This window comes from Dermacentor andersoni, chromosome 2 (genome assembly GCF_023375885.2).
Source record: "Dermacentor andersoni chromosome 2, qqDerAnde1_hic_scaffold, whole genome shotgun sequence".
Taxonomy (NCBI): Eukaryota; Metazoa; Arthropoda; class Arachnida; order Ixodida; family Ixodidae; genus Dermacentor; species Dermacentor andersoni.
The window spans coordinates 191,203,512-191,218,700 of record NC_092815.1 but is presented as its reverse complement, the minus strand read 5'-3'; the positions used below and the strand labels follow the sequence as shown (position 1 = coordinate 191,218,700).

The 15,189-nt window shown below is 47.7% G+C and overlaps 1 protein-coding gene across 2 annotated transcripts in view; it reads right to left on the bottom strand.

Moving 5' to 3' along the window:
- Positions 1–1,445: 1,445 nt before the first annotated feature.
- The window catches only part of LOC126540288 (uncharacterized), an 87,507-nt gene continuing 73,763 nt past the window's right edge, over positions 1,446–15,189 (bottom strand). Inside the window, exons 5-6 of one of the 2 annotated variants that reach the window (XM_050187092.2) lie at positions 3,255–3,308; positions 1,446–1,702 (exon numbers count right to left, since the gene is read on the bottom strand). In XM_050187092.2, the coding sequence (XP_050043049.1) occupies positions 1,601–1,702; positions 3,255–3,308 (156 nt within the window). In that variant the 3' untranslated portion in view covers positions 1,446–1,600. The remainder of the gene's footprint in view (positions 1,703–3,254; positions 3,309–15,189) is intronic. The other variant, XM_055075944.1, reaches the window with a different exon arrangement.

The window sequence follows — 15,189 nt, the reverse complement described above, 5'->3', positions numbered from 1 at the left end:
CTTTAGACATTACCTAAAGATAGGGAAGCTGTGTTAACTGAGTGATCTCTTCGGCCCTCTTTTTATTACAGATGCATGCATTATGAACTTCATAACCACTTCCAAAAAAGGAAGTGCTTGCTACTGCAAACTTCTGCAACATCATTCCAGCCAATTTGGCTCAGAAAATTGAAACAGAACTGCTGAAGAGCAGCAGAACTGTATCCCTTGTTAGTATTAAACCATAAGTACGTTTTCAAAGTTATACAGTAAAACAATATAAAGTCTAAATATGATCTTCGTCACCCCATGCGAGAACGTAATGAAAAATACAATTTATTAGACCAAGGACCTACATATGCAGAGATCAGGGGCCATATAAGGTAAAACTATTGCAATATGTTTTTATTCCAATCTCCTCACGTGAAATTTGCGTAACCGCCGACGCAAGCATCGGGCGGTAACCAGCAGGGTTGTCTGAAAAGACCAATCAACCGCTCTCCTCGTTCATAGGAGGTCACATTTGTTTGCTTGAGAAACGAATAACATTGCCTACACTGAGCGGTTTGTCTTATCTAATTGGCTGACAAAAGGCGCGGAACACGCTCAAGTCGAGAGGGATTCAATGGCGCCGAGCCAGCGCACTGAAAATAGATAACTGGATGAAGAGTATGGTGCCGGCGTCTGCGATTGGTCCGCTGTTCCTTACTTAGCTTGTGGTGGCTGGTCGACAATCGCGGTGGCATGCAACGGATGCTTAAGAATGACGTCAGAACGGATCCTAAGCAAAGAAGAGTTGTTAGAATAAGGCCGTAAACGTACCGAGAGTGCTCGAAAACGTTACACGGTCGCGCAGAAAGTTTTATTATACGCAAATAAACCCATGAGATGCGGCAGGTGCGAGTAGCCAATGCCTGAGCGATCGGCGGTAGCCAGCTTTTCTTCCTTTCGGAACGGGGTAGCCTGCGGCTATTCAGAATAAAATTCAGTTTTGCTCGGCGTATTAATGCATCGTCAACGCGTACACGTCACTTTGACGCGGTGAGTTTTTGTGGCTTTGTGACGTCGCGTAACACGCAGGTGCACGTGAAGTGGGCGCAGGTGACCAATAGCCGAGGGCTAATGGCGAAAAGGCGTCGAATCAGAAATAACTATTTTTCTTTTGTTTGGTGAAATCATGCACAAGCAGTGTGTTCACGTCATATGAGGTGGGCAGCTATCGTGGTTTTCGTGAAGTCGAGTGATATGCAGGTGAAGTGGGGGTGGTCCAAAAACGTTTTTGACCAATTGGGGAGGGGCTGATTGTAGAATTCCAATAGAAAAGTTTGGAATAGTTTTACGTTAAAGCGCCCCAGGTTGGTGAAATTCAAGTTAACGCGATGGAGACATTCAATGAATTATAGAACGGTCCGCTTTTCATTTTAATGATTTGTGTATACACTCTTTTACTACGAGCAGGAGTACATTTTCTTTATTTTCTTTTGCTGGCGTACAAAGCCTGTAAACTTTGTTTCATGGAATAAAAGAGCTCTTTGTTCCGTGCAATTTATTCGTAATCATATGCACAAGTTGAATAACATAAGATTCTCGGAAGCAATGCAATCGTTGGGGCACGTCTCCCTTAAAGTAGAGGCATGGCCAAGTTCGCAGACTTCAGGACGTACCGTACTGTTCCCAGCATGACAGACCCATCCGTGGAGATCAAGTCGTCCGTGAGGCAGCGCTATATTTGAAGGGAAAGACTAAGTGTTACAAGGCGTGAACTCCAGGACGCTCCATACAATTGAACAAAAACAACGTCCAGCACGAGCTAATGTCTGGCCTCTTGTTGGACAGGAAATGCCTTACGCGGTCCCAGCAGCGGGATGCGGCAATAATGGTCACATGCACATGTCCACTATCACTCAAATAAACTTGTAAACTTGTAATAAACTAGAAGTTTATTAAGCAGACGAGCGTTGTTGTTGCAAGTTACAAGCACACTAGCGTTGCAACTGATATGTTTGTGCTGTGTCAAAAGGGAATTTAGCTTTAAGTAATGTAAGCCCAAGTGTTACTTAGGACTAAATTTACGTTGGGCGCACCACAAACACTAGCGTCTAAGCAGGAACCCTAAGAGTGTACTGAGCTACTTGGCATTGTTTAACGACGGTAAATGCTTAGAAATGGACTAAGACTTAGGGAAGATAGCGCAGCACGAGCACTTATTGCGCTCGTGCTGCGAAAGGCGACTTCGCGATCCCCTTGCGAGCTCCACGCACCGCGTATGGCAGCAAAACTTTGCTGAAATGTTCGCAGCGGCGTGTGCTACCCGCAAGCTATGTTATTTCATCAAGCCCGAGGGATGGTTTAGGGCCCCTTTAAAGTTAGCAAGTTTCTGTAATTACATAGTGCATTATGTTTACTGAAATAACAAATCGAGCACCACAGGCAATGAAGTAGTTCCTTCGCGTGCACAGACCTCTTGAGAGAGCGCGAATAATCGCTGTAGAGCCTACAAAGTATGGCTGTACAAGCGACGTGGCCTGCTCTACTACGCAACTTCTCATGTTTCGTCTATACTATTCCTGTGGCGGTGAAGATTTGCCGTACTTTTTGTGAAATTTTATGTTTGATTGTGCGCAGTTGACCTTTTGAAATATCCGAAAAATACTCGCATTGAAGAATAGTGACTGTTCCATTCGTTATTCGGAAGTTTCGAATATTCGCACACTCCTAACTATTAGTCGTCGTCGCGGTCACGAAGCGTCGCTGTCACCAGAGTGGGAGAGATACAAAGAAACGGACCGGCACATTGTAGGTTGCGCCAACATTGTTCATACGCCGATTATTATAGTCGACCTTTGTAGACAGTTGCAGATTATTTCGCGTACTAGGCCTACGTACGGAACGTCCAAGGAATTCGTCTGGCGTCCGCTACTATTTGCTCCCCAGCTCGAGGGCCTTCTGTATGCGGCAGCGCCGCTGTGTGCCCACTGCAGGCGCTATATGCAACAATATATCATAGTTAGTACGGTAGTTTCATTACGAGAATAACACGCGCATCTACCTTAAAATCCGATATGTATGTACTTGAATGCCAATGCGTTGCATACAAAAAACACCCTGAATGCGCGTAAGAGTCGCGCATATTTGCCGTATATATAATCGTCAAATGTATACTAGATATTGGCTTATACATTAACTCTGCTGTAACTTTGTAGCCAACGACTCTCTGCAGTGAATGATAGACTGGTAGCACACCATTTCGCGAGATATGTAGTCGACTTCCTTACGTTCAAGTATTCCAGCATGGCATTCAACTGTTCCACAGTAACAGAGAACATCTCCTAAAAATAAGTAGAAACCAGGTGTTAAACATGAATCGACTCCACATACTACAGAGACCATCACCAGACAGAAAAATAATCACTACTCGTTTGCTCTAGCGCCATCAAATCATGTGTTGACAGCGCTCATGCTGCACATCTGCAAGTAAGACGGGATTGGTAACTGGCTATAGCAAGGGCACATCAGCTGGGACGATTGATCCCATAAAAAGAAATCCGAGCAGGACAGAAACATTGCAGAAATACGTTGTGTTGTACTTCGCAAAAAAAAAGAAGTAAGCGAGAGATGTCATACAGGTTTAGAGAAATGTGAGGATTTAAAATAAATGGTTCAATTTCTCTGTGGGACATTTGTAGGTTTAAATTAAACTTTCGGACAAAATATGATTAAAATTTGTGAGTTAGTACTTTGAGGGATGTACAAAACGAAATGCTCCCCAAGTAGCTATGGGTAACAACAAAGCTTTAAATTATATTTACGTTGCAATGCTATCACCATAATGAATGAATGAATGTGTAGTTTTTACTGGCGCAAGGGCCAGGTATGGCCAAAGAGCGCCAAGACAGTGTTAGTGATTTTGTGGTGGTATGATGAGTTCTGTGAAGAAGATGTGATTTGGCTGTAAAGGGGCCTAAAATAGTCGCTGTAAAGTGCGTAAAATCTACGTGCTATAAGATTATGGCGATGTCTAATGACGAGTACTGTGAGCCTTACACTGCAATGCGGGAGAATCATATGATATAAGAAACATGTAAGATGCAAAAATTAACTACAGCACCACTGCCTCACCAGAGCCCTTGAAACACAAGGGCCTGGAGGCAGGTGCTATACAGTACACCTATCCCAGCGGCATCCTCTAAAGAGAGGAAGCGCTACGAATGTATGGGACTAATAACATGTAAGACCACATCTCTGAGGAAAGCTAGGACTGTGTCTGTATTAAAAGCGGTTCTGCACCGCGAAACATTGCAGGATGAAGAGGAATGTGCTGCCGGTATGCTAAAGGAAAATGTCTCTTTCTCTCAGATTCGGCTTCCCGATACTACAGGAGGACGTGGAGTACGGTCAGCCTCTCCGCGCATCTACCACAGGTTGGTGGCTCTCTTCCAGTAAGTAGAAAATTATGTGTGCCAAATGTGTGTCCTATTCTGAGACGACAGAATAGGACATCTGTTCGGCGCGATTTTGTAGTAGAGGGCCAGAGTCCTAACTGTGGCTTTATTAGGTGGAGCTTATTATCCGTTTCCGCGTCCCACATGCGTTGCCAGTGGTCCCGCAGCCTCCTTCGCAAGAAAGGCCTGGCCGTGGCCATCTCGTCCGCCAGAACGTTGCTCTCGATGCTCCTATGGCCAGGCACCCAGGATATAATGATATGCTGGTTAGATATGTACGCTTTGCACAAGACGATGTAGAGTTAATTAAGTACTGGATTTTTGTGCCTATAGAGTGACAGCAAGGCCTTCACGACGCTTAGGGAGTCTGTATATATATCGCTGATTTTTGAAGTTTTGATTTTCTTATATGATTTACAGAAGACAGTACTGCGTAGGCCTCGGCCGTGAAGATACTTGTTTCCGGATGCAGCACACCAGATTCTGAGGAGGATGGGCCGAAGGCAGCATAAGACACCCCGGCATTTGACTTCGAAGCGTCTCTGTAGAACTCTGCGCAGGAGTGCTTGTGCTGGAGTTCTAGAAAATGCATTCGGATTTCTATCTCTGGTGCGTGTTTTGTTACTTCTAAAAAGGATATGTCACATTCTATCAGCTGCCACTCCTAAGGTGCTAATAGCTTGGTTGGATGCATTAGGCGAAGCTCGAGGAGTGGGACACGCATTTCATCACTAAGCTCCCTCACACGAAGCGAGAAAGGCTGCCTTACAGAGGGACGGTTATGGAAAAGTGTAGTACATGTCATATCGTTACCAGTGTTAAAACATGGATATTGATGATTGGAATGTATTTTCAGGAAATATGTAAGTTCTCTGTAGATGGAGGGACCATTCATTTGATTCCGCGTACAAGCTTTCAATCGGGCTTGTTCTGAAAGCGCCAGTGGCTAAGCGGATACCTAGATGGTGGACAGGATCTAGGATTTTTAGTGCGCTCGGAGCGGCAGAGTTATATACGACGGCACCATAGTCCAATCGTGACCGAATTAGGCTCTTATAAACATTCATCAGACACTTCCTGTCGCTACCCCATGTTGAGTGGAATAGAATTTTAAGTAAGTTCATTGTTCTTAGACATATTTCTTTAAGATATTTAATGTGCTGTATAAAAGTAAGCTCGGAGTCTAGTATAATACCTAGAAATTTGTGTTCTTTGTTGATAGGTATTTGATGTCCACACAGTTGAACACAAGGATCTGGAACCAGGCCTCTCTTTCTAGTAAAAAGAACACGAGAGCTTTTGTGGGGGTTGATTTTAAATCCGTTTTCGTCTGCCCACTTGGAAGCCTTGTTCAAACCCTGCTGTACCTGTCTCTCGCATACTGTGAGGTTGCAGGATTTGAAGCCTATTTGTATATCGTCTACGTATACGGAATAAAAAATGGCCGGTGGCAGTGAAGCACGTAGTGTGTTCATCTTAACGATAAAGAGAGTGCAGCTGAGCACGCCTCCCTGGGGTACACCAGTTTCCTGCGTTAAAGGACGTGACAGTGCATTACCGACTTTTACTCGGAAGGTACGATTTGACAAATAGCTTTCAATTGTGTTCAGCATATTTCCACGGATGCCAATTTCCGACAGGTCTCGCAAGATCCCGTAACGCCATGCCGTGTCATACGCTTTCTCCATGTCGAGGAATATCGATAGGACAAACTGTTTATGTATAAATGCATCGCGGATATTTCCTTCAATGCGCACAAGATGATCGGTTCGACCGCCCTTCTCGGAAGCCACACTGATAAGGATCGAGCATATTGTTGAGCTCAAGGAAATGTATAAGTCTGCGATTTATCATTTTTTCAAAAAGCTTACACAGACAATTTGTTAGAGCTATCGGACGGTACCTTGCCGCCAAGGAAGGGTCTTTTCCCAGCTTCAGAACGGGAACTACGATCGCTTCCTTCCATGTGGATGAGAGGTATCCCGCAACCCAAATTGTATTAAAAAGTGCGAGTAGTGTGACTTGTGTGTCAGTGTGTAAGTTTCTGATCATGTCATACGTGACCCTGTCAGGTCCCGGCGCAGAGCTTTTGCATGTGTTCAAGGCAGCTCTCAACTCGGCAATACTAAAAGGTCGGTTATACGGTTCATTCTGTCTGCATTTTCTTATGATTGGCTTACGTTCTTCTATTTCTCTATGTTTAAGGAAGGATTGGGAATAATGGATTGAGCTCGACACACGCTCAAAGTGCTCCCCTAGGGTGTCTGCCTGCTCTTCTAAGGTACTTACTTGATCGTTCACCAAAGGCAACGGATTTATTTGCTGCCCTTTTAGCTTCCTTACGCCAATCCAAACTTTCGCCTCCTGTGTGTAAGAACTGATACCTGAGAGGAACCTCACCCAGCTTTCTCTCCTCGCCTGACGCTGTATGCGCCTTCCCTGTGACTTGATGTGTTTAAATTCAATAAGATTTTCTGCATTTGGCGACCTACGCAATATTCCCCATGCCTTATTCTGCCTCTTTCGGGCATTTCTACATTCATCATTCCACCAGGTAACACGTCTTTTAGGTGAACCACCATTTGTTTGCCGAATAAGCTTTTCTGCGGCATCAATAATAAAAGCGGTAAAATGTGCGACAGCTTCATCTATACTAAAATTGTTTATAAAACCGAGTGGTAAGTGAGTAGATTCTTTAAAATGCTCCCATTCAGCCGATTCTGATTTCCAAATGGGAAACCGGGGAGTGTTGTCATGCTGCGTTAGTGATTTTAAAGTTATAGGGAAGTGGTCACCTCCAAAAGGATTCTTGATCACATTCCATTCAAGATGAGGCAGAAGGGATGCAGAGCCTATTGCTAGGTCTATGGATGAATATGAATTTTGTTGAATGCTGTAATATGTTGGTTCCTTCTTATTAAATAGGCAGTCACTAGTGGTCAGAATAAAATTTTCAATAAGTCGGACTCTTGCGTCGCAACGCGCGTTTCCCCACAACGTGTTGTGGGCGTTAAAATCACCCACAAGTACGATTTATGAGGTTATAGAGATCGGGTTTTTGGAGGTGATAGCTTGGAGGTATATAAATGGAACAGACGGTTACCAACTTACTGAAAATAATCCCTCTAATTGACACTGCCTCGAGGGGCGTCTGTAAGGCTACCTGGCGATAAGCTACGGACTTGCCTGCGAGGATTGCTACACCGCCGGACGAGGTGTTAGCCTCATCACGGTCCTTGCCGAAAATGGTGTACTGTCGGAGGAAATTTGTGTGTTTTGATTTTAAGTGTATTTTTTGTAAACACAGCACGTTTGGATTGTGTTTGTGGGTGAGTTCTTTTACGTCATCAAGGTTTTTACGAAGACCTCTGACGTTCCATTGAATAATTTGTGTGTCCATATTTAAAGTAAATTGGTGCTGCGTGTACGGAAACGGAAGTGATGCCTTAGTTTAAGAGCTTTTTCCAGGCCCTGTAACGGGGATGTGACCCTTTTTGGAGCGTTCGAGCGAACCTCGCCGCCCCTTAGGCGCTTTGTGCACCTTGTGGATAGGTGTAGTGTCCATTGCCTCTTGTGAGGCGTCGGACACGTGCTCTTGCGAGCGAGAAGTCTCCCGAGAGGGTCCCGCCTCGGAGGGCAAGACCCCTGCGCCCACCAGCCCGGAGGACGATGGGGCTCCCTGAGGGATTTGGCTGCGCCGGCTGTTGCCAGCGCTGGAAGGGGCCGGGGTGGTTGGGGCAGCCTCGGCTGCGCCCACCTTCCGGGTCGATGGTCCCTTATTCTGGGGTGACGGGGCAGATTAGCTGCAACCGTCGCGGGGGCAGATGGCGTAGCTGCCGACTCACTGCTTGTGGGTCGGTCAGCCGCCGGAGGCCGTTGTGTCGCTGCCCCCTGACGCGTCACATCGGCAAAACTTTTCTTGGGCAGGTATGAAGCCCGCCTGCGTGCCTCCTTGAATGATATATTCTCCTTTAATTTGATCGTTACAATTTCTTTTTCCTTCTTCCAGGAGGGGCACGACCGCGAGTATGGGGCGTGCTCCTCGTCACAGTTTACACAGTGGAGAGCGTTCTCACAAGCTTCAGAGGTGTGTTCTTGAGCACTGCATTTTGCACAAGTTTGGCGGCCTCGGCAGCTCTGCGAGCTGTGACCGAAGCGCTGGCATTGGAAACATGGGAGTGGATTTGGCACGTACGGCCTAACACGGAGCTTGATGTACCCGGCCTCGATTGACTCGGGCAAGATCCAAAAGAAATTATTAGGTGCTTCGTCTGAATCTCTTTACCATCCCGCCTGATCTTAATTCTTCTGACATTGATCACATTTTGTTCACTGAAGCCCTCCAGGAGTTGCGCTTCAGTCAGCTCAAGCAAATCATCATCCGACACAACACCACGGGTGGTGTTCATTGTTCGGTGTGGGGATACTGTTATGGGGGTCTCCCCAAATGACACTAGTTTCGGTACTTTCTCATATTGTTTTACATCGCGGTCGCCGCTTGCCATCCTCGACACCTTGTAACCTGGACCAAAAACATCAGTCAATGTCTTTGAAACAAGGAATGGTGAAATGGTTCGCACTGCTTTGTTCGACTTTTCAGAGTGAATAACATGGAAGCGTGGAAAATTCTGTATTTGGTGTCCGAAAAACTGGAATAAATCTTCGGTGCGCCCTCGTTTCTGAGGGCGATCAGGAATTTGGGGGAAAGAAGTTTCCATGAAAATACGAAAAATTCGGCAACTGCGCTGACCGCCCACCACGGAGCCCAACGAGGGGACGCGGCAGAGCTTGCGTACAAGTCTGCACGACGCCAGTCGTACGCCATCACCATAACCAAATATGGAGTACTCAAGGTAGGATAGCCACACAAGGTTAACCCTTGCCGCCGTCGAGAAAGGAAGCAAATGGAAGAGGGAAGAAGACAGGAAAGGTCAAAAGTGAGGGATAAAGACGAAGGTTTGAGGAGAGAGAGACAGGAAAAGGCAACTACCGATTTCCCCCGGGTGGGTCAGTACGGGGGTGCCGTCTGTGTGAAGCAGAGGCCAAAGATGTGTGTTGCCTCCGCCGGGGGGCCATAAAGGTCCAAACACCCAGCATCGGCTCAACGCCCAGGATCCCCTTTTCCCCAGACACGGCTAAGCCACGCACGGCTACGCGCGGGAGGGTCCTACCCTCGTGTGCTTGGGTACGTGGTGTCGCAACACACCAAACGCCTGCTGACGCAGACGCCCCTGCGGGGTGGTATCACCATAGGTAGAAAATGTAAAATAGCGATTTCAAGCCTTGTATAAGCAACAGGGAACCATTTCTTCCGCGTATGTTGTGATTAAAAATTGCCTCACAAGATATTGCAAATAATAATCGGGTGCTAAAAGTAGTATAAGGTATTCAGAACCGGTTCCCGGAGAGAAAACACGTAATTGCCTGTGTGCTCGAACCGAGAAGTGTGCTTTATAACGTGATATCTTTCTCATCGCTTATGGTTGTACCTGGTTAGCCCTCAAAAGAATGCCATAGACTAGACTAATTTGCTAATACACTTATACGCCACTATTTCGTCTCGAAAGCTTCCATGATTTCGCTAGTTTTCTTGCTTGTGTGTGGTAACCAAACTGGACCAGCCTTTCCAAGGTCAGCACTGCGATATAATTGATACACACAAACTGCAGAGAAAGGCTCAAAAGAAGAGAGTAAACTTTATAGAAAAGAGCACACGAGCGTAGGTAGCTCTTCCGCTGTGCAGTGGGTGGTCCTTTGAATCCAGAAGTCGAGCGGTCTTAGCCCTTCTCGCTCGGTCGACAAGCTGGTCCGTCGAGTCTGATCTGGACCGCGCTGCATCCCATTGCCGTGTGGTGGCGTGTGTTATGGGTGTAAGCTGTGGTGTGCTTGCGCAACCCCATACCATGTGGCAAAGCGTTGCGCATTGATCGTAGCGTGGGAATTTATAGGAATACAGTGCAGGTGTGGTAGAGACTCAAATAAGGATATGTGTTTGTTTGGAGTTTTTTTTTCCATATTATGGCATCCTCTCGCGTGAGAGCATTATGAGACGGCGGCAGTGTTCTTCGTGAAAGGCGATAGTGTTCTATGTGGGAGGTGCGTCTAGGTTAATGGCGTGAGCTCGGGTTAGGACTGCTCCGCGTAACCCTATCGCGGCTACCGGAGTGCATGCGCTCGGGCGTAGGCGTGTGCCTGCTCATTGACGCGTAAAGACTCATGCCCCAGATTACACACGATTTGTATGTATGGCGGGACTTGGTGCGCCCCAATCAGAATGCCGTGTGTGGCCCTGCAAATCTTGGCCCTGAAAAAATTTCTGCATGCCGTCTGAGAGTCCGTCAGGAATATCAAGCACTCCCAGTGTGGTCTCGTCGTGATGGCTAATGCTATCACGGTTAACGCTAGTTTCTGTGCCTCTGCAGCGCTCGTTCTGGAAACCGACGACGCATTTATTTCGGTCCCATGATTGTCGACTGCACTGGTGACAAATCTGGTGCTTATTGCGGTGCTCGCGGCGTCTACGTACAAGGCATTGCGGTGGTTCTCATACTTCTCGCGAGCGCCTGCGCTCGGGCATGTCACCATCCGATATGGAAGCTCGGGTGCATGTTTCTGGAAAGTGGTGAGACGTGCATAGTTTCCTGTATTCGTGTTGGAATTTTTGTCGATGCGTTGCTCTCCCGTACGGAATGTCCAAGACGTTTCAAGACGCAGTGTCCTGCTGTTGTGCGTTGTAGCCTTTCCTTCCCGTTTACCAGGTTGGCCTCTGTGACTTCCCGTGCGTTGCTGTACACCCTTCTCTCCTCGAGGCGAAAAGTAACATTTCCGGGTAGGAGTCCGAGCGCTTGCTTATACGCCTTGGGTATCAGCCGGTCGAGTACCTCCACTTCCGCATAGCTGAAATTTAAATATGGTGCCGAGTGCACCAATGCGAGTCACAAGAGCCTGCACTAACCCGCCGTGGTTGCTCAGTGGCTATGGTGTTGGGCTGCTGAGCACGAGGTCGCGGGATCGTATCCCGGCCACGGCGGCCGCATTTCGATGGGGGCGAAATGCGAAAACACCCGTGTGCTTAGATTTAGGTGCACGTTAAAGAACCACAGGTAGTCGAAATCTCCGGAGTCCTCCACTGCGGCGTTCCTCATAATCAGAAAGTGGTTTTGGCGCGTAAAGCCCCATAATTTTAAAAAAAGAGCCTGCACTAGTTGGATCAGGTCCTGTTTTTGAGTCCCTTCTTCTGGTAATTCGTTGCACCATGCGCAAGATCCAGTTGGTCGTGTATGTTAGCTTCTGTATGGCACATCCTCCGCCCCCGTCCTTTTGTAATTAGAAGCCGTGGATACGAAGTCTCTCTTCCTTGGGAATTTTTCTAGGGCCTATTCGCAGGTGGATGGTTGGTCCCTGGGTTGTTGATCGTCTTTGTGAGCGCTTCTCGATTGTGAGGAGCTTCTCGATTGTGATTGTTGCCGCGCGCATTGCAGTCTGCATGTCTCCGCGTATCTTGCTACGACGTCCACTACCTCCTGAAATGCCCCTTGTTGTTCTATGGACCATCTGACCGTCCATATCGTGATGTCCATGTGTACGAGGCATATCTAATCCCCGGTATTTTCTCGGGTTGGGCTGGTAGTTTCATCACGGCCGCGTTGAAAGGTGTCGGCGTCAGCACTGCTCGTTGTGGCGTTCGTCTATAGGTGCATCTGCTCGCTGTGAGGATCATACGTACTTGCATGTTCGTCGGCCGCAGTTGGTGTGACTGAGATTTGCTAGTATGGCTTCGTGCCCCACGTTGTCAAAGGCCCCCTTTAGGTCTAGTGGAAGAATTTCTTCAGGACAGCACGGCGTTGCTGCATTCAGCACTTCCTCTTTTAGCTGCAGAAGCACGTCTCGCGTTGACAAGTAGGACCGAAAACCAAACATCGTGTTCGGCATCAGTTGATGTTCTTAGATATGCGCTTGTTGCCTGTCTAAGATCACGCGTTCCACCAGTTTGCCGTGACGAGACGTGAGCGAAATGGGTCTTAGGTGCTCCAGGCAGGGCGTGTTTCCCGGCTTGGGCATCCGCGTAATCTCGGCACGCTTGAATTCCGGGGGCAAGGTTTTTCTGCTTAAGTGTATATTGAATAGTTCAAGTATTTCCTGTACGGTTGCGTTGTCCAGGTTACGTAGCAACTAGTTGGTGATTCCGTCCTTGCCCGGAGTAGTGTTTCGAGTGCGTCTTGCGATCGCTCGCGTCAGCTGACAACGCGTTATGTGCCGGTCGAGCTCGCTGTTTTCCAGTCCGGTGTAGCCAGCCGCAGGCTGTGCACCGAGTATCGGTTGGCCAATGTGTCTACTTTGTAGGGCACACAATAGCTGATGGTCTGTGCTTCTAAAGTTGTGTATTACTCGGCTCATCGTGTGTTTGCTTTCTCTCTTGCTCTGGGTCGGATCTGGTCTGGTGTGACCCAGGTCTTCGCAGTGCCCCGCGTTTCTTGGAGGGAGTTACAGAACTGGTCCCAGTTCCGTGCAAGTTGCTCTGCGTAACGCTCTGCCTCGCACGTTAGCTTCGCGTTGCGATTTTTATTTTACGATTGTGCCGCTGCATATGCCATCTTCTCAGCAGGCTGTGGCGCGGTTCCCACATGTGTAAGAGGAGCGGGTCCACTGCCGGATTGCCCGTGGTGAGTGCAATCTGCTTGGAGTGTTTGGCCACCGATTCCTGCAGTTCTTTAACCGAGCCCTCGAGATCACTTATTGCTTGGCATTCTTGAGTTTCCCTTTCGCTCCAGAACTCTGCCCAGTTCGCGATTTTGGTGGAGCATATCTTTCTTTTTGGGAAGTTTGCCACGTGTGCCGTGACGCCGTGTATGAAGTGGTCGCTTCCTAGTGTCTCGTTAGTGTTTGCCTACTCGACGTTCCGAAGTCTAGACGCGAGCGCAAGTTCGGTACACGTGTCGCGGGCTGTGCTGTTGCCTACTCCTGTCGGATACGTCGGGTCCGTCACTATCTTAAGTCGGTTATGTTGTATGCACAGACTGATGACATAGTTGGTATGGTGTCATGTACACTGTGGCGCAAAGGTCACACCGCCACATCCCCGCGAAGAGGGGGTACGGCGGCATTAACAGCTGAGCTTGGGCCTCTGCGTATGTGCTTGTGTTGCCGTAGTGGTCGTCACCTGATTGTCATTCCACCTTCGTTATCTGACCTTCGTCATGGTCTTGTCGTCACACCTTCTACACCGACCCAGTCACCAAAGCTGCTCAATAGTCTGGACTGCTAGGTATGCGTTAATGGTCGGGATGCTCTAATGGTCGTTGCATCGTCGTGATTACAGCTTTGTCTTCCGACACTCGCAATGCCGTCGTCATTACGGCATTGTCGTCGTACAGTTGCCATGCACACGTTGCCACACAAACTTCGTGATGCCATCGTCATGCACCTTCGTCATCCGAATTTCGTCATGGCATCGTCGTCACATAGTCGCCTTTATACCATTCTCGCCATGGCATCGTCGTCAAAATGTCATTTTACACCGTCACTGCTTCACTTACGTGATCACATTGTCATTGTGCTTTGTCGTCATAGAGTCTTTGTCGTTAAATCGACGTCAATCCTTCGTCATTCTACCGTAATTACGCTGTTGTCATTCAATCGTGGTTATCCCGGCATTGTCATGCCATCGTACACATTGCTCCGTCGTTAGGCAGTCACTATGGTGCATCTGTTATAATACTGTCGTCGTTATCCCATCTTAATCGTGCCATCGTCGTCAGTCCAGCTTCGACATCCGATTCTCGTCACGCCATGTTCACACAGGCTTCGTGATACAGTCGATAGAACGCCATCGTAGACACCCACTCGTCGTCACACTATTGTCCTTATCTTGTTTTTATGCCGTCGTCGTCATTGTGTCGTCGTCATGCATTCGTTGTCTGCCATGGTCGTGATGCCGTCGTGGTCGTTGCACCGTCGTCATTCTAACTTCGTCATCAACGTTAGGTTACGTTAAGTTCAGCCGTCACACCGTCGCCGTCCCGGTTGTCATACCATTTTTTCATGCAATCGTCGGCACAATGTCGCTTTACCATCGTCAGTATTTCAATGACGTTATGTTATCGACATCATACCAGCTTCTTCGATCCATCGACTTTATACCTTCGCCATATCATCGTAATCATGCTGTCATCATTCAATCGTTACTGTGCATGCGTTGGCGTGTCATCGTCAAACAGTCGCTCTCATGTATATCCCTTAATTGTCATACCGTCGTCGTCATGCCGTCGCGGTCGTGCCATCCTCGTAATTTCAAATTAGTCATTAGGTTGTAATATCGCCGTCGTCACATAACCATCGTTATGAAGTCATCATCCCTTCGTACTGAAGTCGTCGTCGTTGAAGCCCGGAACAGGAAGAAGACAATACGCTTTGAAAGATACCGAGATGGAGAAAATTACAGCTGTAATGAGCTTTAATCTGTGGGGGCAAGTGTCTGCTAAAAGAGGCAGGAGCGTGCTGCTGTGGTTATGTGCCATAGTATGGAAACCACAGTCATCAACATGTGGACACAATTCTTAGCTGATCGCCCTTTGTAGGTATGTGCGAAACTATGGGAATTATAATCATCAATATGCAGCAATAAACACCAATACCTAGTTGCTGTTGGCACGAGAGAAGTGTGCGTGCGCTTTCGGCCAATAGTTAGAGCATTGGGTTGCTCACTGATCTTTACTACGCTTTGGTTGCTGCGATGAGGGGCAGAGGTTCCAATCCAGCTGGTACACAC